Consider the following 22,235-nt stretch of genomic DNA (forward strand, 5'->3'; position numbering starts at 1 on the left):
GTCAAAAGGGGCTTGTTTCAGTGCAAAACTTGCACTTGGTGGGGCAGGGGTGAAACACATTCGCTTTGGGGATTAGATGTGGTGGAAGACATTCGGTTTTGGGGGTCAACAGATTCAGTTTGAGTGGACAGAGGTGATGGAACATTCACTTTGGGGTCAGAGGTGATACAGGGGTCAGTTTTACCCTGGCATAGGCCCTGCAGTGCTGATTCAGGTTTCCGTGGTAGCTGGTGCTGATGGTGGTGTTGCCAGGCAGGTCGTTCACTTTCCTCTCTGACTCTACACTCGGCGGTTGATTGGCCAAGGCCATGTCCTCCGCAGGGAAAGGAGCAATACATAGATTGGAAAAATGTCATTTGAAACCATGCTATTCTCTCTTTTAATACCAATCAGAAATGAGCTGCACATTGGATTGTGTACCTTTTTTCTCAGCTTTTGTCTATAATACAAGGGTCCTGAAAGAATGATGTGCTGAGGTGCTGCAAAACTTAATTCCTAAGAAATGCTAATCTGCTAATTTTGCTGAGTGCAGGAAATGCTATCTGCTTCATTCCAAATTAAGCAAAAGTACATTACTTTCTTTGAGCCAAAAATAGACAAAAGATGTGAACATAAAGTAACAGTCAAAAGTTTGGACACACCTACTCATTCAAGGGTTTTTCTTTATTTGTACTATTTTCTACATTGCAGAATAATAGTGAAGACATTAAAACAATGAAATAACACATGGAATATTTGTATTTGAGATTCTTCAAAGTAGCCACCCTTTGCCTTGATAACAGCTTTGGTGATTGTGGAGGCCAGGTCATCTGATGCAACATTCCATAACTATCCTTGGTCAAATAGCCCTTACACAGCCTGGAGGTGTGTTTTGGGTCACTGCCCTGTTGAAAATTAAATGATAGTCCCACTAAGCGCAAACCAGATGTGATGGCGTATCACTGCAGAATTCTGTGGTAGGCATGCTGGTTAAGTATGACTTGAATTGTAAATAAATCACTGACAGTGTCACCATCACACCTCCTCCTCCGTGATTCACGGTTGGAACCACACATGCGGAGATCATCCGTTGACCTACTCTGCGTCTCACAAAGACACAGAGGTTGGAACCAAAAATCTTAAATTTGGACTCATCAGACCAAAGGACAAATTTCACCCAGTCTAATGTCCATTGCTCATGTTTCTTGGTCGAAACAAGTCTCTTCTTCTTATTGGTGTCTATTAGCAGTGGTTTCTTTGCAGCAATTCAACTATGAAGGCCTGATTCACCCAGTCTCCTCTGAACAGTTGATGTTGAGATGTGTCTGTTACTTGAACTCTGTGAAGCATTTATTTGGGCTGCACTCTGAGGTGCAGTTAAATCTAATGTATTTATCCTCTGCAGCAGAGGTAACTCTGAGTCTTCCTAACCTGTGGCGGTCCTCATGAGAACCAGTTTCATCATATCGCTTGATGGTTTTTGCCACTGCACTTGAAGAAACTTTCAAAGTTCTTGAAATGTTCCGCATTGACTGACCTTCATGTCTTAAAGTAACGATGGACGTTTCTCTTTCCTTATTTGAGCTGTTCTTGCCATAATATAGACTTGGTCTTTTACCAAATAGAGCTATCTTCTGTATACCACCCCTGCCCTGTCACAACACAATTGACTGGCTCAAACACTTTAAGATGGTAAGAAATTCCACAAATGAACTTTTAACAAGGCGCACCTGTTAATTGAAATGCATTCAAGATGACTACCTCATGAAGCTGGTTGAGAGAATGACAATAATGTGCAAAGCTGTCATCAAGGCAAAGGGTATCAACATTGAAGAATCTCAAATATAAAATACTTTTTTGGACATACATGATTCCATATGTGTTATTTCATAGTTTTGATGTCTTCACTATTATTCTACAATGTAGAAAATAGTAAAGAAAATAAAGAAAAACCCTTGAATGAGTAGGTGTGTCCAACCTTTTGACTGCTACTGTATAATGTATCAAACATGTTGGTACGGAACGAAACGGAAAACAAGCTATGCAATTTAGCCTTTAAATCAGTGAAGCACTCAAGGAAATCGTTAAAAGTACGATTCATCAACAAACGGCTTTAACCAAGGGAATTACTGTAGCTCAGGAGGCTGAGGAAAATATCATTGAGGAACTAAAGTAAGTTGGCTTTGCAAACACTGCAACTCATTTTCTTATACAGTAGATATAAAGTAGTTTTATTTCCTTCATGACGTAAGCTGTGGTGTATACAGTACACGTACATGGGAGCTTGGGTGTCAAGGTCTGACTGCCCTCTGTTGTTTTTCAACGCCAAGCTGAAGACCATGGAGGTACAGTAGGTACTGATTAACCCTGGTCAGTCAGTGATGGTAGCTAGGTGTGCTCCATCAGCTCAAGGCCATGCTTCCATACCACCCTCGATGGATAATTCAGAAGCCAAATGTCTTGATGGGAGTAATTGCCCTACTGAAGTGGAGTTACTTCTTGCTCTCATGGAAAATAATTTTCGCTCCTTTTTTTGTATTCGAGTCCAGTAGACAGCCCACTAAATCTGTGAGATTTCTCTGCCCTGGACAGTGGGAGCTTTAATACTCTAGGAAAACAGCGCACCCATTTTGGACCACCATTTAATGCGTTTTTTCAGACTCTGTTGTCTCTGCTCTTGAGAGTCAATTTTCCGTTTCGCTAAAGGGTCTCCCGTCTTGTAATTTGTGCTCAGTAGCATTACAGCTCTCCATTCTCTACAAGTGGCTACATGGTGGATTGGTTCGTTTGGCTGGATAGTAATACTTCAGATCAGCAATATTTTACTCCTCCTAAGCTCTTATTCAGCCATAAAACTCCCTATTTTCCTCTCTCAGAGTTCCAGTGATGCGAGGCTGGAGGACAGGTTTAGCCTGTGTTACAGACCAGGTTAATGGTGTGACGAGGGGAGCAGGGAGCACATGGACATATGTGCAGGTCAGTCCTCACCGTGGAAATGAGCTGAGCCTGAAATGAGCTGTATCTTCCTCATGTAAAGTGACGGCCAGCTGTAGTGTGTTGCTGTTGTCAGTCTCTGAATATACAGCAGCACACAATAACAAGGTCTGTAAGGCAGTGTGGTAGAAAGTGACAGGTGTGTTTGTCCAGTGATTTACACTCACTATTCTTTGCCGCCGCCGCTTCTTCCTCAGCCTGATAAACTCCTTGTGTTGCCGCGAGACAAAGTTGACTGCTGCATACTCGAGCAGCGCAGCGAACACGAACAGCAAGCACACGGCCATCCAGATGTCAATGGCCTTCACGTAGGACACCTGGCGGGGAGAGGCACACAAGGTAACTGGGTCATAAATAGTGAATCAATGGAGGGGTTGGTGGGCGTAATTAAAGGGGAAATGGCATACTGACACTGCCCTAAACATGCAGACTACATTTTAATCATTTAGCAGACACTCTTATCCAGAGAGACTTATAACAGTGAGTGCATACATTGGTTTATAGTTTTTTCATACTGGTCCCCTGTGGGAATCGAACTCACAACCCTGGAGCTGCTCTACCAACTGAGCAACACAGGACTAGTGTGACTAATGAGCCTTGTCTTCAGAATGGCCCAAAATTGTTAAGGGAGAAAATAAGATGCAGGCAGATGCATCAGATTCACATAGACTCTTACATCAGCCAGGGAATGTCAACTCTGCTCTGTTCATGAACACGTTAACGTCAAAACATGTCAAACCCAGGTTTGAAATTCCAGTTGAGTTCACTCCATAGTAATATTTTGCCAGCTACCTGTCAAGACATGGCCTAACTACTGTATCTAAATTGGATATTACAGTCTAACAAACCTAGAGGCCTAGCATTGCAGATGCTAGAAGTAATTGGTTATGAACTGGACCATTAACATTGCATTCCGTTGATCTGGCAGGTGACAATAACCAGGTGCCAGCCCATTAAAGTGACATCTGAAATAGCCAATCAGCATTGGGATAGGAGTCATATGATTAAATTGAAACAATTTTAAACATTCTGATGCATATGCTACCAGTTCCTACAAGCTTTGCGTTGACAGTGACCCTTCATGTGAATAGTGTTTCCACGCCTTGCAAAATTAGCACTGATAGCACTTACTAGACTCGCTATCCATCATCCTGCTTACTTGACTTACTTTTTAACACTACATCCCTGGTGTTGGTAGAGCGTTATCTATGCTCACCTTGGGTAAAGAGGCCCGGGACCCAGAGCTCTGGGTGGTCATGGTGAGCACGGTGGTGATGCCCAGGCCCACTCTAGCTGGGGCAGCATCCATGTTGATCCAGAAGGAGACCCAGGACAGGATGACAATGAGCAGGCTGGGGATGTACATCTGGATCAGGTAGTAGCCCATCTGTCTCTCCAGGTGGAACTTAACCTCGATGCAGGTGAATTTACCTGCCACCATTACCGATAGAATTGGCAAATACTTAAGTCAGTCTTTGGGCAAATTCTGTGTGTAGGTTGGAAAAGTTGCCACTGGTCCATGGAGTTCAGATCATATGTTGATAAGGCAGTTGCTGCTACTCCATTGAGCACTTAATTTTCTCATGTACATTTATCAATGATTCTGCAGCATCGAGCACTTTTAATCATTCTGCAGAAAGCGCCAGCTCTCTCAACAACTTATGCTCTGAACTCTTTTCTTAAACATCAATTAAACACAATCCCCAACCCCCAAAGCTCCATTCTGCCATTTATGTTCCTTTCAGAAAAACAATCTTAACAATGTGCTCTTCCACTGAAATTCCACCAAGGTCCCACCTGTATTGTAGTGCTTGGTACAGTATCCCAGATCCTGCTCATCTTTCAGCACGAACTGAGGGAGTGTCAGATCATCAGCCACCTGCACCGGGTTCTCTGCCAACCACTCGAAGATCAGATCATTCATGGTATACCCAACTACAGAGAGAGAAAGAGATAAGATTAGGGTGGGAGAGACACGGGATGGAGGGTGAAAGAGAAAGAGAGCGAGAGAGTGGGGGAGAGAAGATGAGAAACAGAGAGAGGTCCAAAGGGAAACATATGGAGAAAGGTATAGAGTAGTATAAACAGGGTGACATCCCTCAGTCCAGTTGCCATTCCCATCTCCCTCCCCGCCTGTTTGTCATGATAAATGTAAGCCAAAGTGGCAGACCAGTGGCTTGAAGATCAAACATGAAGGGTGAATGTGAGATGCATGCCTCAACAGCAGCAGGAGCTGATGGCTTAATGGATGCAGGGTTGCCCTTGCATTCACTGACACGTGTTTGCGCCACCAAAGACCCGCAAAGCCTGTCAACTGTGTAAGCAAACATACAGTGCCTTGCGAAAGTATTCGGCCCCCTTGAACTTTACGACCTTTTGCCACATTTCAGGCTTCAAACATAAAGATATAAAACTGTATTTTTTTGTGAAGAATCAACAACAAGTGGGACACAATCATGAAGTGGAACAACATTTATTGGATATTTGGATATTTCAAACTTTTTTAACAAATCAAAAACTGTAAAATTGGGCGTGCAAAATTATTCAGCTCCCTTAAGTTAATAGTCTGTAGCGCCACCTTTTGCTGCGATTACAGCTGTAAGTCGCTTGGGGTATGTCTCTATCAGTTTTGCACATCGAAAGACTGAATTTTTTTCCCATTCCTCCTTGCAAAACAGCTCGATCTCAGTGAGGTTGGATGGAGAGCATTTGTGAACAGCAGTTTTCAGTTCTTTCCACAGATTCTCGATTGGATTCAGGTCTGGACTTTGACTTGGCCATTCTAACACCTGGATATGTTTATTTTTGAACCATTCCATTGTAGATTTTGCTTTATGTTTTGGATCATTGTCTTGTTGGAAGACAAATCTCCGTCCCAGTCTCAGGTCTTTTGCAGACTCCATCAGGTTTTCTTCCAGAATGGTCCTGTATTTGGCTCCATCCACCTTCCCATCATTTTTAACCATCTTCCCTGTCCCTGCTGAAGAAAAGCCGGCCCAAACCATGATGCTGCCACCACCATGTTTGACAGTGGGTATGGTGTGTTCAGGGTGATGAGCTGTGTTGCTTTTACGCCAAACATAACGTTTTGCATTGTTGCCAAAAAGTTCAATTTTGGTTTCATCTGACCAGAGCACCTTCTTCCACATGTTTGGTGTGTCTCCCAGGTGGCTTGTGGCAAACTTTAAACGACACTTTTTATGGATATCTTTAAGAAATGGCTTTCTTCTTGCCACTCTTCCATAAAGGCCAGATTTGTGCAATATACGACTGATTGTTGTCCTATGGACAGAGTCTCCCACCTCAGCTGTAGATCTCTGCCGTTCATCCAGAGTGATCATGGGTCTCTTGGCTGCATCTCTGATCAGTCTTCTCCTTGTATGAGCTGAAAGTTTAGAGGGACGGCCAGGTCTTGGTAGATTTGCAGTGTTCTGATACTCCTTCCATTTCAATATTATTGCTTGCACAGTGCTCCTTGGGATGTTTAAAGCTTGGGAAATCTTTTTGTATCCAAATCCGGCTTTAAACTTCTTCACAACAGTATCTCGGACCTGCCTGGTGTGTTCCTTGTTGACCTCTGAGACTATCACAGTGCAGGTGCATTTATACGGAGACTTGATTACACACAGGTGGATTGTATTTATCATCATTAGTCATTTAGGTCAACATTGGATCATTCAGAGATCCTCACTGAACTTCTGGAGAGAGTTTGCTGCACTGAAAGTATAGGGGCTGAATAATTTTGCACTCCCAATTTTTCAGTTTTTGATTTGTTAAAAAAGTTTGAAATATCCAATAAATGTCGTTCCACTTCATGATTGTGTCCTACTTGTTGTTGATTCTTCACACAAAAAAGTTTTATATCTTTATGTTTGAAGCCTGAAATGTGGCAAAAGGTTGCAAAGTTCAACGGGGCTGAATACTTTCACAAAGGCACTGTATCTAGCTATTTTTATTTTTATTTTATTTATTTCACCTTTATTTAACCAGGTAGGCTAGTTCTCATTTGCAACTGCGACCTGGCCAAGATAAAGCATAGCAGTGTAAACAGACAACACAGAGTTACACATGGAGTAAACAATTAACAAGTCAATAACACAGTAGAATAAAAAAAAAGGGAGGCTACATACATTGTGTGCAAAAGGCAAGGAGGTAGGCGTATAATTACAATTTTGCAGATTAACACTGGAGTGATAAATGATCAGATGGTCATGTACTGGTAGAGATATTGGTGTGCAAAAGAGCAGAAAAGTAAATAAATAAAAACAGTATGGGGATGAGGTAGGTAAAATTGGGTGGGCTATTTACCGATAGGCTATGTACAGCTGCAGTGATCGGTTAGCTGCTCAGATAGCAGATGTTTGAAGTTGGTGAGGGAGATAAAAGTCTCCAACTTCAGCAATTTTTGCAATTCGTTCCAGTCACAGGCAGCAGAGAACTGGAACGAAAGGCGGCCAAATGAGGTGTTGGCTTTAGGGATGATCAGTGAGATACACCTGCTGGAGCGCATGCTATGGGTGGGTGTTGCCATCGTGACCAATGAACTGAGATAAGGCGGAGCTTTACCTAGCATGGACTTGTAGATGACCTGGAGCCAGTGGGTCTGGCGACGAATATGTAGCGAGGGCCGGCCGACTAGAGCATACAGGTCGCAGTGGTGGGTGGTATAAGGTGCTTTAGTGACAAAACGGATGGCACTGTGATAAACTGCATCCAGTTTGCTGAGTAGAGTGTTGGAAGCAATTTTGTAGATGACATCGCCGAAGTCGAGGATCGGTAGGATAGTCAGTTTTACTAGGGTAAGTTTGGCGGCGTGAGTGAAGGAGGCTTTGTTGCTGAATAGAAAGCCGACTCTAGATTTGATTTTCGATTGGAGATGTTTGATATGAGTCTGGAAGGAGAGTTTACAGTCGAGCCAGACACCTAGGTACTTATAAATGTCCACATATTCAAGGTCGGAACCATCCAGGGTGGTGATGCTAACAGTACAATTTATCTTGAAATGAAACCACTTCAAAATTAGAAATGTGAAATATCTGAAAATGTACCATCATTCATGGAAGGGTGCGTCTCCTGTCGGATGCCACGGTTGACCTTAGTTTGAAGGCAGTGCAGGCAGTGAACGGTTGAAAAGCATGCATTTGGTTTTACTAGCGTTTAAGAGCAGTTGGAGGCCACGGAAGGAGTGTTGTATGGCATTGAAGTTTGTTAGGATGTTAGATAGCACAGTGTCCAAGGACGGGCCGGAAGTATATAGAATGGTGTCGTCTGCATAGAGGTGGATCAGGGAATCGCCCGCAGCAAGAGCAACATCATTGATATATACAGAGAAAAGAGTCGGCCCGAGAATTGAACCCTGTAGCACCCCCATAGAGACTGCCAGAGGACCGGATAAGTTAACCCTGGTCAATCAAATGGATAGGTGTAAGCAATTATGGTAACTCAAACTGCCCTTAACTAGGTGTCTTCACAAGACAGAGAGAGATGGAGAGACAGAGCAACAGAAACACAGCAGTGCAAATTTACTTAGACTTTAGTAGAGCCACCCAGGAATTATCCCATCCACCAGAGCCAGTGAGTTCGGATCAGTCTGATTCTCTGTGCTCTGAGTCGTAAGGCTTGAGGTAGGCTATACTTTAAAAAACTGTTCGCACTGCACTGCACTGCGCTAATCCATCACATTTTCTCACTTGTGGCTTGCGTCGGACTGGAGGAACAGGGCAGGTAAATCCAGTCACTGGACTAGAATACACTAGTGAGGTTCTCATCACTAGTGTCTAACAGGGGCAGGTAAGGCCAGCTGCTCTCTGTGGCCAGATGGAGGACCTTCGGAGGGGTCATTCTTCCGTCATACTCCTGGTTAGACAATTTTCCAATTGATCATGCTCAAGCTCTTTTGCAGGTGCAACATCCAGAAGTAGGAGGCCTGCTCGTGGTGGGCGACATTGCCATGCTAGGACCTCCCGGGTGGCACATCGCAGTGCTAGCTGTGCCACCAGAGATTCTGGGTTTGAGCCCAGGCTCTGTCGCAGCCGGTTCGCAACCGGGAGGTCCATGGGGCGACGCACAATTGGCCCAGCATCGTCCGGGTTAGGGATGGTTTGGCCGGCAGGGATATCCTTGTCTCATTGCGCACTAGCGGCTATCATACTGGGCACATAATATGTGAGATACACAGATTAACTGAAAACACTAGCACTACAAACACACAGAACAAAGAGAGCAACAGTGCATGGACTTCGCTGTCTCCCTCTTCAAGTCCCCCTTCCTATTGAGAACAAGTGGCAGGCAGAACTTCCCAACAACAACACAGCACCCACCTCTATTCCAATTAAGTATTTCAGTCTGATTGACATGTGAGTATACAAAAAAAGTCTGAAAATAAATTAATGACATGCCTGTAACACAAAAAGATACGTGTATATATTTAAATCTGTTTCACAAGGTGTTCATTGCTGTAAATTGTAACGTATCCCTTGATGGTATTTGTTAGTTCAACATTTTGTTGCATCCTGGGACCTATAATATGTACATATATAGTCAACCACATGGGTGTACTAATGAGCTATGTGAGATAGAAACTTATGTAATTGTATTGTCTTTTTTTTTTACATAAGAACGTTATTGACTGTAACTATAACAATTGAATTATGCTTTTTTGCCGACACCGGACATATTCAATGGGTGTTTAGCATTCATAAATTCATCAGTTATTCTGCACTCTCTGGTACAATCAGACGAGAGTGCTCTGAAATCGGAGTAGATAGCCAGCCTGAATTTACAAACGCACCCGAAATGGTTACTTGCAAAGTGGAGTCTTTTGCTAAGACATGTAGCCAGCTTGCTAGGTAAACAATGAAGCAAAGTCCCAACTCATGACGTTATTACCCTGCATGATTCTGCAGGTAGCTAACCAACCAGGTTCAATGTTAGCTAGCTAACATTAAGCTACAGCTAGCCAAGCTAATGACAGAGATATAAATAATAAGATCACACAAGTAACATTAGCTAGATAGCAAGCCAGCTAACGTTAGCTAGCTGCCTAGGTAAACAATGACCCATAATCCCAACTCATGATGTTACTGCCTTGCATGAATCTGCAGGTAGCTAACCAACCAGGTTCAATGCTAGCTTGCTAATATTAGCCTGTAGCTAGCCATGGAAATGGCTCTGAGATACAAATAAGAAGATCATACACGTAACATTAGCTAGCGAGCCAGCCAGCTAACATTAGCTAACTAACAGTACAATTTATCTTGAAATGAAACCACTTCAAAATTAGAAATGTGAAATATCTGAAAATGTACCATCATTCATGGAAGGGTGCGTCTCCTGTCGGATGCCAGGGTTGACCTTAGTTTGAAGATGTAATCCAGAGGCAGGTGTTTTCTCCATCTCCTTAGCTATCATACTCAAATTCCACTGATTTTCAACACTTATGCAGTTTTACTACACGATACATTTAAAAAAATCATGTTAGACAGGATTACCTAGACATACTGACCAGCTGAAATAGACAGAAGGTTGCTATATGGCAGACCAATCCAAACTTATCTCGGCTTGTCCAGCACACTCATTATCTCAGATAATCATGGCTAGCGGGAAGGCTGCTGGCTTTTTCAGAGGCTAAACCAACTAGGCTTGTAATTTAACAACTGTATTCTTGTTTACAGATGGCATACAAGTTTGTTATTATTATGATAGTTCACATGTTCGAGAAGCCATTTATCACAAAGATAGCGCCGACAGAGAGGGCTGCCTTGTTTCTAGTTCTTAGGAATATTTGCAACAAGCATTTCATTACACCTGCTGTAACATCTGCTAAACACGTGTATGTGACCAATAAAATGTTATTTTATTTTATTTCTGCAACAAACAAAACAATTTTTGATTAAAAATAAGTTCAAGTTCAAACGGCTCACCTGTGAAATAGTGACCCACACCTAGCTTCCTGAAATGGGTCACAAATGTGGAAAAAGTCAAGGGGTCTGAATTTTTTCAGAATGCACTGAATATACAATTTAAAATATTACATGACATTATATTGCATAAAACTTTACCCAATACATTTAGTATGTTCACTCAGGCCATTACTCCATTATTACATATTTACAATACAACATTCATGTGTACGTGTGTAGAGTTCATGTCTTATCATGTGTATGTGACTTTTCCTATGTGAGTGTCTCTTCACAGTCTCCAGCTGTTCCATAAGGTGTATACAGTGACTTGCGAAAGTATTCGGCCCCGTTGAACTTTGCGACCTTTTGCCACATTTCAGGCTTCAAACATAAAGATATAAAACTGTATTTTTTTGTGAAGAATCAACAACAAGTGGGACACAGTCATGAAGTGGAACGACATTTATTGGATATTTCAAACTTTTTTAACAAATCAAAAACTGAACAATTGGGCGTGCAAAATTATTCAGCCCCTTTACTTTCAGTGCAGCAAACTCTCTCCAGAAGTTCAGTGAGGATCTCTGAATGATCCAATGTTGACCTAAATGACTAATGATGATAAATACAATCCACCTGTGTGTAATCAAGTCTCCGTATAAATGCACCTGCACTGTGATAGTCTCAGAGGTCCGTTAAAAGCGCAGAGAGCATCATGAAGAACAAGGAACACACCAGGCAGGTCCGAGATACTGTTGTGAAGAAGTTTAAAGCCGGATTTGGATACAACAATATTTCCCAAGCTTTAAACATCCCAAGGAGCACTGTGCAAGCGGTAATATTGAAATGGAAGGAGTATCAGACCACTGCAAATCTACCAAGACCTGGCCGTCCCTCTAAACTTTCAGCTCATACAAGGGGAAGACTGATCAGAGATGCAGCCAAGAGGCCCATGATCACTCTGGATGAACTGCAGAGATCTACAGCTGAGTTGGGAGACTCTGTCCATAGGTCAACAATCAGTCGTATATTGCACAAATCTGGCCTTTATGGAAGAGTGGCAAGAAGAAAGCCATTTCTTAAAGATATCCATAAAAAGTGTCATTTAAAGTTTGCCACAAGCCACCTGGGAGTCACACCAAACATGTGGAAGAAGGTGCTCTGGTCAGATGAAACCAAAATTGAACTTTTTGGCAACAATGCAAAACGTTATGTTTGGCGTAAAAGCAACTCAGCTCATCACCCTGACAACACCATACCCACTGTCAAACATGGTGGTGGCAGCATCATGGTTTGGGCCTGCTTTTCTTCAGCAGGGACAGGGAAGATGGTTAAAATTGATGGGAAGATGGATGGAGCCAAATACAGGACCGTTCTGGAAGAAAACCTGATGGAGTCTGCAAAAGACCTTAGACTGGGACGGAGATTTGTCTTCCAACAAGACAATGATCCAAAACATAAAGCAAAATCTACAATGGAATGGTTCAAAAATAAACATATCCAGGTGTTAGAATGGCCAAGTCAAAGTCCAGACCTGAATCCAATCGAGAATCTGTGGAAAGAACTGAAAACTGCTGTTCACAAATGCACTCCATCCAACCTCACTGAGCTTGAGCTGTTTTGCAAGGAGGAATGGGAAAAAATTCAGTCTCTCGATGTGCAAAACTGATAGAGACATACCCCAAGCGACTTACAGCTGTAATCGCAGCAAAAGGTGGCGCTACAAAGTATTACCTTAAGGGGGCTGAATAATTCTGCACGCCCAATTTTACAGTTTTTGATTTGTTAAAAAAGTTTGAAATATCCAATAAATGTCGTTCCACTTCATGATTGTGTCCCACTTGTTGTTGATTCTTCACAAAAAAATACAGTTTTATATCTTTATGTTTGAAGCCTGAAATGTGGCAAAAGGTCGCAAAGTTCAAGGGGGCCGAATACTTTCGCAAGGCACTGTATTTGATCTGTTTTTAAAATCTGAATCTACTGCTTGCATCAGTTACCTGATGTGGAATAGAGTGTCATGTAGCCATGGCTCTATGTAGTACTCTGCACCTCCCATAGTCTGTTTCTGACTTGGGGATCGTGAAGAGACCTTTGGTGGCATTTCTTGTGAGATACAGTTGAAGTTAGGAGTTTACATACACCTTAGTCAAATACATTTAAACTCAGTTTCACAATTCCTGACATTTAATCCTAGTAAATATGTCCTGTCTATGTCCTGTCAGTTAGGATCACCACTTTATTTTAAGAATGTGAAATGTCAGAATAATAGTAGAGAGAATGATTTATTTCAGGTTTTATTTCTTTCATCACATGCTCAGTGGGTCAGAAGTTTACATACTCTCAATTAGTATTTGGTAGTTTGCCTTTAAATTGCTTAACTTGGGTCAATTGTTTTGTGTAGTCTTCCAAAAGCTTCCCACAATAAGTTGGGCGAATTTAGGCCCTTTCCTCCTGACAGAGCTGGTGTAACTGAATCAGGTTTGTAGGCCTCCGTGCTCGCACATGCTTTTTCAGTTCTGCCCACAAATATTCTATAGGATTGATGTCAGGGCTTGTGATGGCCACTCCAATAGCTTGACTCTTTGTCCTTAAGCCATTTTGCCACAAATTTGGAAGCATGCTTGGAGGCATGCATTGTCCATTTTGACACAAGACACATTTGTGACCAAGCTTTAACTTCCTCTGGTGTCTTGAGATGTTGCTTCAATATATCCACATAATTTCCCTCCCTCATGATGCCATCTATTTTGTGGAGTGCACCACTCCCTCCTGCAGCAAAGCACCTCCACAACATGATGCTGCCACCCCCGTGCTTCATGGTTGGGATGGTGTACTTCGGCTTGCAAGCCTTCCCTTTTTTCCTCCAAACATAACAATGGTCATTATGGCCAAACAGTTACATTTTTGTTTCATCCGACCAGAGGACATTTCTCCAAAAAGTATGATCTTTGTCCCCATGTGCAGTTGCAAACCGTAGTCTGGCTTTGTTTATGGCAGTTTTGGAGCAGTGGCTTCTTCATTGCTGAGCGGCCTTTCAGGTTATGCCGATATTGGACTCTTTCTACTGTGGATATAGATACTTTTGTACCTGTTTCCTCCAGCATCTTCACACGGTCCTTTGCTGTGTTCTGGAATTGATTCGCACTTTTCGCACCAAAGTACGTTCATCTCTAGGAGACAGAGCGCATCTCCTTCCTGAGCGGTATGACGGCTGCGTGGTCCATTGTGTTTATACTTGCGTACTATTGTTTGTACAGATGAACGGGTTACCTTCAGGCGTTTGGAAATTGCTCCCAATGATGAGCCAGACTTGTGGAGGTCTACAATTTCTTTTGTTGATTTTCCCATTATGTCAAGCAAAGAAGCACTGAGTTTGAAGCTCGGCCTGATATACATCCACAGGTACACCTTCAATTTACTTAAATGATGTCAATTAGCCTATCAGAAGCTTCTAAAGCTGAGGTCTTAGCTGATTTCTTTTGATTTTCCCATGATGTTAAGCAAAGAGGAACTGAGTTTGAAGGTAGGCCTTGAAATAAATCCACAGGTACTCTTCCAATTGACTCAAATTATGTCAATTAGCATATCAGAAGCTTCTAAAGCCATGACATCATTTTCTGGAATTTTCCAAGCTCTTTAACAGCACAGTCAACTTAGTGTATGTCAACTTCTGACCCACTGGAATTGTAATACTGTGAATTATAAGTGAAATAATCTGTCTGTAAACAATTGTTCGAAAAATTACTTGTGTCATGCACAAAGTAGATGTCCTAACCATCTTTCCAAAACTATAGTTCACAAGAAATTTGTGGAGTGGTTGAAAAACAAGTTTTAATAGTAGTCCAGGTTCAACAAAGTTAGAGCCTGTAGGACCTGCCCTGTTGATAGTGTTGTTAAAAAGGCTGAGAAGCGCTTTATTATGGACAGACTTCTCCCCATCTTAACTACTTTCGAATCAACATGTTTTGACCATGACAGTTTACAATCCAGGGTTACTCCAAGCAGTTTAGTCACCTCAACCTTCTCAATTTACATATTATTTATTAAAATCTTTAGTTGAGATTTATTGTTTAGTGAATGATTTGTCCCAAATACAATGCTTTAAGCTTTTGAAATATTTAGGACTAACTTATTCCTTGCCACCCATTCCGAAAATAACTGCAGCTCTTTGTTAAAACCTCTTAAAGGATAGGGGGCAGCATTTCTTCTTTTTGATAAATAGCGTGCACAATTTCAACTTCCTGCTACTCATGCCAGGAATATATTATATGCATATGATTAGTAGGTGTGGATAGAAAACACTCTGAAGTTTCTAAAACTGGTTCAATCATGTATGTGACTATAACATAACTTATGTAGCAGGCAAAACGCCAAGGAAAAACTGTTCAGAACCAAATAAAATAAATCCCTCTGACAGTTCCCTGAATTGTCTTTGTCAAGGGAAATTAGATAGCGCCCATTTTACAGTTCCTACAACTTCCACAGGATGTCACCAGTCTTTGGAATTGGGTTGAAGTTAATCATTGGTGAAATGAAGAAGAGGCACTTCCTGGAAGAACGTTACACTGTTGATAGTTATGCAAGAAGGAAAATGGTGCATGTATTGTTTACTTGCTGTTATTGAATACAGATCGCCCGTCAACAATTTGATCGATTATTAACGTTTAAAAATACCTAAAGTTGTATTACAAAAGTAGTTTGAAATATTTTGGCAAAGTTTATAGGCAACTTTTGAAATGTTTTGCAATGACGCTGTGTTTTGGAAAGCTGTTTTTTTTCTCCGGATCAAACCTGCTTTATAAATGGACATTTTGGGTATACATGGACGGAATTAATCGAAAAATAGGACCAACTGTGATGTTTATGGGACATATTGGAGTGCCAACAAAGAAGCTCGTCAAAGGTAATGCATGTTTTATATTTTATTTCAGCGTTTTGTGTAGCGCCTGTTCACGCTAGTTCTATTGTTTACAACTGGATCAGCTGGTTCAGGGGGGTGCATGCTATCAGATAATAGCTTCTCATGCTTTCGCCGAAAAGCATTTTTAAAATCTGACATGTTGGCTGGATTCACAATGAGTGTAGCTTTAATTGAGTAACCTGCATGTGTGATTTAATGAAAGTTTGAGTTTTATCGCGTATTATTTGAATTTGGCGTTATGCATTTCCCGAGGCTATTGGCCACATGAGACGCTAGCGTCTCAATATCCCTAAGAGGTTTTAAGTATTGCAGTGATTTCACTCACTGTAATAGCTGACATGTATAGTGTTGAGTATCCAAAGACATACAGATTTTAGTCAAGGCCAGTGGCATGTCATTAGTAAAGATTTTTAAAAAGTAAGGGGCCTAGCCAGATGCCCTGGAGAATTTCTGATTCTAACTGGATTACGTTGGAGAGACTTCCATTAAATAACACCCTCTGTGTTCTGTTAGACAGGTAACTCTTTATCCATAATATAACAGGGGGTGTAACACAACTTTTTCCATCAGCAGACTATGATCGATATTGATAAAACCACACTGAAGTCTAACAAAACAGCTCCCACAATCTTTTATCATCAATTTCTCTCAGCCTATCATCAGTCATTTTTGTAAGTGCGGTGCTTGTTGTCCTTCCCTACGGCATTGTAAATGGTCAAACATCATTTTTTCCAAAAGTTTACTAAGGGTTGGTAACAGGCTGATTGGTCAGCTATTTTAGCCAGTAAAGGCTACTATTCTTGGGTAGCGGATTTACTTTTACTTCATTCCAGGCCTGAAGGCACTTACTTTCTAGTAGGCTTAGATTGAAGATATGGCTTATATGAGTGGCAATATCGTCTGCTCTTATCCTCAGTAATTTTCCATCCAAGTTGTCAGACCTTGGTGGCTTGTTATTGTTAATAGACAACAATCATTTTTCGCTTCTTCCACACCAGTGGTGGAAAAAGTACCCAACTGTCATACTTGAGTAAAATTCTAAAAGTATTTTGTTTAAAATATACTTAAGTATCAAAAGTAAATGTAATCGCTAAAACATACTTAACATACTTATCATAAGTAAAAGTAAAAGCATAAATCATTACAAATTACTTATATTAAGCAAACCAGCTGATACCATATTCTTTTTTTTATCTTTTTTTTTCAGAAAGCAAGGGGCATACTCCACCATTCAGATATAATTTACAAACAAAGCATGCGTGTTTAGTGAGTCCGCCATATCAGTGGTGGTAGGGATGACCAGGGATGTTCGATTGATAAGCCTGTGAATTTGACTATTTTCTTGTACTTTTGGGTGTGAAGGAAAATGTATGGAGTAAAAAGTACAATCTAGTCTTAAGGAATGTAGTGAAGTAAATGTAAAACGACTTAAGTAGTACTTTAAAGTATTTTTTACTTAAGTACTTTGCACCACTGTTCCACATTCACTTTATGGAATTCAAAATTACAATACTTGTCTTTCATATTTTGATCAGTTATATTTGGATGTGCAGTGTCAGTGTTTGTTACTGGCATTTTATGCCTACATTTGCTAACCTTGCCAATGAAAGTAAGTAAATTGCCAATATCGATGGATTTTGTGAAGAGTGAGCCATCTGATTCAATGAATGCCAGAAATTTAATTTAAGGTGCTCCAAAGCTTTTTACTGTCATTATTTATGTCATTTATCTTTGTTTCATAGTATAATTTATTCTTCTTTTAACTCAGTTTGGTTGTGCAGCCAGACTTATTTGCTATTCCTTTTGTCTCTTCCCTCTTGTCCTTCATCAATCCAAAGGGATTTAATCGTTTTTACAGTAATTTTCTTAATGGGTACATGCTTATTAGGAACTGGAATAAGCAATTTCCTAAATGTGTCAAGTGCAGTGTTTTGTTGCTACTCATTACACAGCACATAGCAACAAATGCTATTTACATCAAGAACATATAAATCACTACAAAACTTATTCTATGACGTCTTATACACTATATTAGGCCCAGCCTTTGGAACGTTGGTGTTCCTAGATATGGCTTGTATATTGTGATCACTACATCTGATGGATTTGGATACTGCTTTAACCTCTTGATGCTCTGGGGGCGCTATTTCATTTTTGGATGAAAAACGTTTTTTGGATGAAAAACGTCCCCTTTTAAACAAGATATTTTGTCACAAAAAGATGCTCGACTATGCATATTTATTGATAGCTTTCGAAAGAAAACACTCTGACGTGTCCAGAACTACCAAGATATTTTCTGTGCGTGCCCTAGAACGTGAGCTTCAGGCAAAACCAAGATGAGACGGCATCCAGGAAATGAGCAGGATTTTTGAGGCTCTGTTTTCCATTGTCTCCTTATATGGCTGTGAATGCGAGAGGAGTAAGTCTGCCCTTTCTGTCGTTTCCCCAAGGTGTCTGCAGCATTGTGACGTATTTGTAGGCAGATCATTGGAAGATTGACCATAAGAGACCACATTTACCAGGTGTCCGCCCGGTGTCCTGCGCCGAAATTGGTGCGCAAAAGTCAGCTGCAAGTATTTTTCCATGGAATTTAGAGAAGAATGCAAGCTTCCACGAACGATATATCAATGAAGAGATATGTGAAAAAACACCTTGAGGATTGATTCCAAACAACATTTGCCATGTTTCAGTCGATATTATGTGTCAGGACCCGGTTACGAACCTGGGTCTCCGGAGTGAGAAACAGTCACTTAACCAACTGAGCCACGAATAGTCAGCAGAACCCAGAAGATGAGGCAGACACAGCAGTACTTAAGACGGTGTATTTAATAAAGTAAAAAGGAAAAGTCCTTAAATACAAAAATGGCAAATCCAAAAGGTGGTAGGAATAGCACAAAAAAGCCTCAAGAGATACTCAAAAACAAAAACAGAATTCCACAAGAGCATCCACCGGAATCGACAAGAATACACAGAACACTAGGGCTGGGTGCTAACATACAAACACAGAGCACAGAACTGAGGGAAACTAAGGGTTTAAATACAATCAGGGGCAACGAGGCACAGGTGCAAATAATAATGGGGAACAAGGGAAAAAACATAAGGTCAAAAAGCACAATGGGGGCATCTAGTGACCAAAACCCGAAACAACCCTGGCCAAATCCTGACAGAATCCCCCCCCTAGGAACGGCTCCTGCCGTTCCTACCAGCTCTCTCAGGGTGGAGGGCCCTGAACTGACGAATGAGGTCAGGGTCCAGGATGTCTTTGGCAGGAACCCAGGAGCGCTCCTCGGGAGAAACTGGGTTAACTCTCCTGGCAACCTTGAAGGGACCGATGTATTTTTGGGACAGCTTGCGAGACTCCACCCGTAGAGGTAAGTCTCTTGTGGAGAGCCAGACTCTCTGGCCGGGGCGCAGGGTAGGCCCGGGACGGCGACGTCTGTTGGCTTGTTGTTGGTACCTGTGTGAGGAACGCATAAGATTAAGACGGGTCTTCCTCCACATAAGCCGACAGCGTCTGACGAACTTCAAGGCTGAAGGCACTCTGACTTCTGCCTCCTGGTCCGGGAACAATGGAGGAGCATAGCCAAACTGACACTCGTGCGGGGACATACCAGTGGAGGAGGAACGCAAGGTGTTGTGCGCGCATTCGGCCCAAACAATAAAGGATGACCATGTGGACGGGTTGTCACGAGTCATACATCGGAGGGTGGTTTCCAGCTCTTGATTCATCCTCTCGGTTTGGCCGTTGGACTCCGGATGGTACCCTGAAGATAGACTGGCAGAAGCCCCCATGAGTTGGCAGAAGGCCTTCCAAAACCTTGAGGCGAACTGGGGACCTCTGTCAGAAACCATATCTTGAGGAATGCCGAAGACTCGGAACACATGATTAATTACCAACTCAGCCGTTTCCTTGGCAGAAGGTAACTTAGTCAGAGGGACGAACCTGGCCGCCTTTGAAAACCTGTCGATTATGACTAGGATAGTAGTATTGCCATGGGATGGAGGAAGTCCAGTAATAAAGTCCAATGAGATATGGGACCAGGGTCTGTGGGGAACAGGTAAAGGGTGAAGGAGTCCTTGAGGGCGGAGGTGAGAAGATTTGCCCTGGCAGCACACGGGACAGGCATTGACGAAAGTGGCAACGTCTTCTCTTATGGTAGGCCACCAGAACTTACGCTGGATGAACTCCAAGGTGCGACCTACGCCCGGATGACAGGTGAGGCGAGAGGAGTGCCCCCACAGAAGGACCTGAGTCCTCACTGCCTTGGGGACAAACAACCGATTGGCAGGACCTCCTTTCGGGTCCGGTTCGCTAGCTTGAGCACGTCTAACGGTATCCTCAACTTGCCACGAGATCGGAGCCACAATCTTAGCAGCAGGAAGGACAGGCATGTCCGTGTCATCTCGAATGGCAGGAGCGTAGACTCGGGACAGGGCATCCGGTTTGAGATTCTTCGACCCGGGCCGATAGGTGAGGATAAACTGGAATCGATTGAAGAAAAGAGACCATCTAGCTTGTCTAGAGTTCAACCGCTTCGCCTGCTGGATATACTCCAGATTTTTGTGGTCCGTAAGCACTTGAAACGGGTGAGAAGCCCCCTCGAGCCAGTGTCTCCATTCCTTCAATGCCATCTTAACCGCTAGGAGTTCACGATCCCCCACATCGTAGTTCCTCTCAGTCGGGGTAAGCCGGTGTGAGAAGAAAGCGCACGGATGAAGCTTCTTGTCTTCACCCCTCTGAGACAGGACAGCTCCAACACCAACCTCTGATGCGTCTACCTCCACCACAAATGGTTCATCCGTAGTCGGTAGTATCAGGATGGGAGCAGAGAGAACGCGCTGCTTGAGTCCTTGGAAGGCCGTCTCAGCTTCTCTTCCCCACAAAAGCCTTGCATTGCCACCCTTGGTTAAAGCTGAGAGAGGGGCTGCCACCAAGCTGAAGTTCTTGATGAACTTGCGGTAAAAGTTTGTGAAGCCCAGGAAACGCTGAACTTCCTTAACGGATTTGGGGGTGGGCCAATCCGCTACCGCCCTACCTTCCTGGGGTCCATTTGGACTCGACCGGGTTCCACTACAAATCCCAGGAATTGTACTCGGGATGAATGGAATTCACATTTTTCCGGCTTAACGTACAGATGGCTGTCCAGGAGGCGTTTGAGTACTTGTCTGACATGCTTAGTGTGTTCTTGAAGGGAGCTCGAAAAGATGAGGATGTCATCCAAGTAAACGAACACAAATATGTTAAGCATATCCCTAAGCACATCGTTTATGAGCGCTTGGAACACCGCTGGGGCGTTGGTCAGGCCGAAGGGCATCACCAAGTATTCATAGTGACCAGTAGGCGTGTTGAAAGCGGTCTTCCACTCGTCGCCAGGTCTGATCCGCACAAGATGGTATGCGTTCCGCAGGTCAAGCTTAGTGAAAACAACTGCTTCCTGGAGCAGCTCGAAGGCTGTGGCCATAAGGGGTAGCGGGTAACGGTTACGGACGGTTATGGCATTGAGTCCCCGGTAGTCGATGCAAGGACGTAATCCACCGTCTTTCTTGGCCACAAAGAAAAACCCTGCTCCCGCCGGGGAGGTGGATGGACGCATGAGGCCTGCTTCCAGAGCGTCCTTGATGTAGGTATCCATAGCAGCTCGTTCGGGTGGAGATAGGGAAAAGATCCGACCCCTGGGGGGCAAGTGCCCGGAAACAGGTCGATGGGGCAATCGTAAGGTCTATGGGGTGGTAGCATGGTGGCCCTCTGTTTGCTAAACACCAGTTTGAGGTCATGGTAACACTCGGGAACTCGGGTCAGGTCGATGGATTCTAAAGACTCGGGAGTAGAACTCGGGAATTCTGGAAAATACAAGTAGCTTGGCACGTAGGACCCCACTGCTTGATAGTGCCCACAGACCAGTCGATGTGAGGGTTATGGCTGTGAAGCCAGGGGTATCCAAGGACGAGAGGGAACTCGGAACAGGAGATCAAATGAAAGTTCATCAATTCCTGGTGTTGTGAAACTGAAAGTCGCAAGGAGGTAGTGACATGAGTGACAAGTCCAGATCCCAAAGGGCTTCCATCCAATGTAGTGACCCTCATGGGTTCACTTAGAGGTTCAGAGGGAACGCCATTCTCCTTCGCCCAGACACCATCCATGAAGTTACCTGCGGCTCCAGAGTCTACCAAGGCTTGAAGGTGAAGCTTGTGGTTGTCCCAGGAGAGGGTGACTGGAATGAGCAGACGGGAATTGGACGGATGGGAGGAGGTTATGTTTCCCGTTACAGTTCCCTCCGGTCTGTACGGGACAGAGCGTTTCCCTGGAGCCCGGGACACGTGGAACGGAAATGGCCCGGTTTGCCGCAATATAGACAGCGTCGCTCCCTCATCCGGCGGTCTCTCTCAGCCTGGGAGATGCGTCCAATCTGCATGGGTTCCGATGGAGCCAGCGAGGATAAAGG

The 22,235-nt window shown here is 43.1% G+C and overlaps 1 protein-coding gene across 1 annotated transcript in view; it reads right to left on the bottom strand.

The window, feature by feature from the left end:
* LOC135545222 (glycine receptor subunit alpha-4-like) overlaps positions 1-22,235 on the bottom strand; it is a 127,476-nt gene that overhangs the window by 3,720 nt on the left and 101,521 nt on the right. Inside the window, exons 6-8 of the mRNA XM_064972847.1 lie at positions 4,771-4,908; positions 4,190-4,404; positions 3,141-3,290 (exon numbers count right to left, since the gene is read on the bottom strand). Coding sequence (XP_064828919.1) covers positions 3,141-3,290; positions 4,190-4,404; positions 4,771-4,908 — 503 coding nt within the window. The remainder of the gene's footprint in view (positions 1-3,140; positions 3,291-4,189; positions 4,405-4,770; positions 4,909-22,235) is intronic.

Source organism: Oncorhynchus masou, chromosome 9, assembly GCF_036934945.1.
Source record: "Oncorhynchus masou masou isolate Uvic2021 chromosome 9, UVic_Omas_1.1, whole genome shotgun sequence".
NCBI lineage: Eukaryota > Metazoa > Chordata > Actinopteri > Salmoniformes > Salmonidae > Oncorhynchus > Oncorhynchus masou.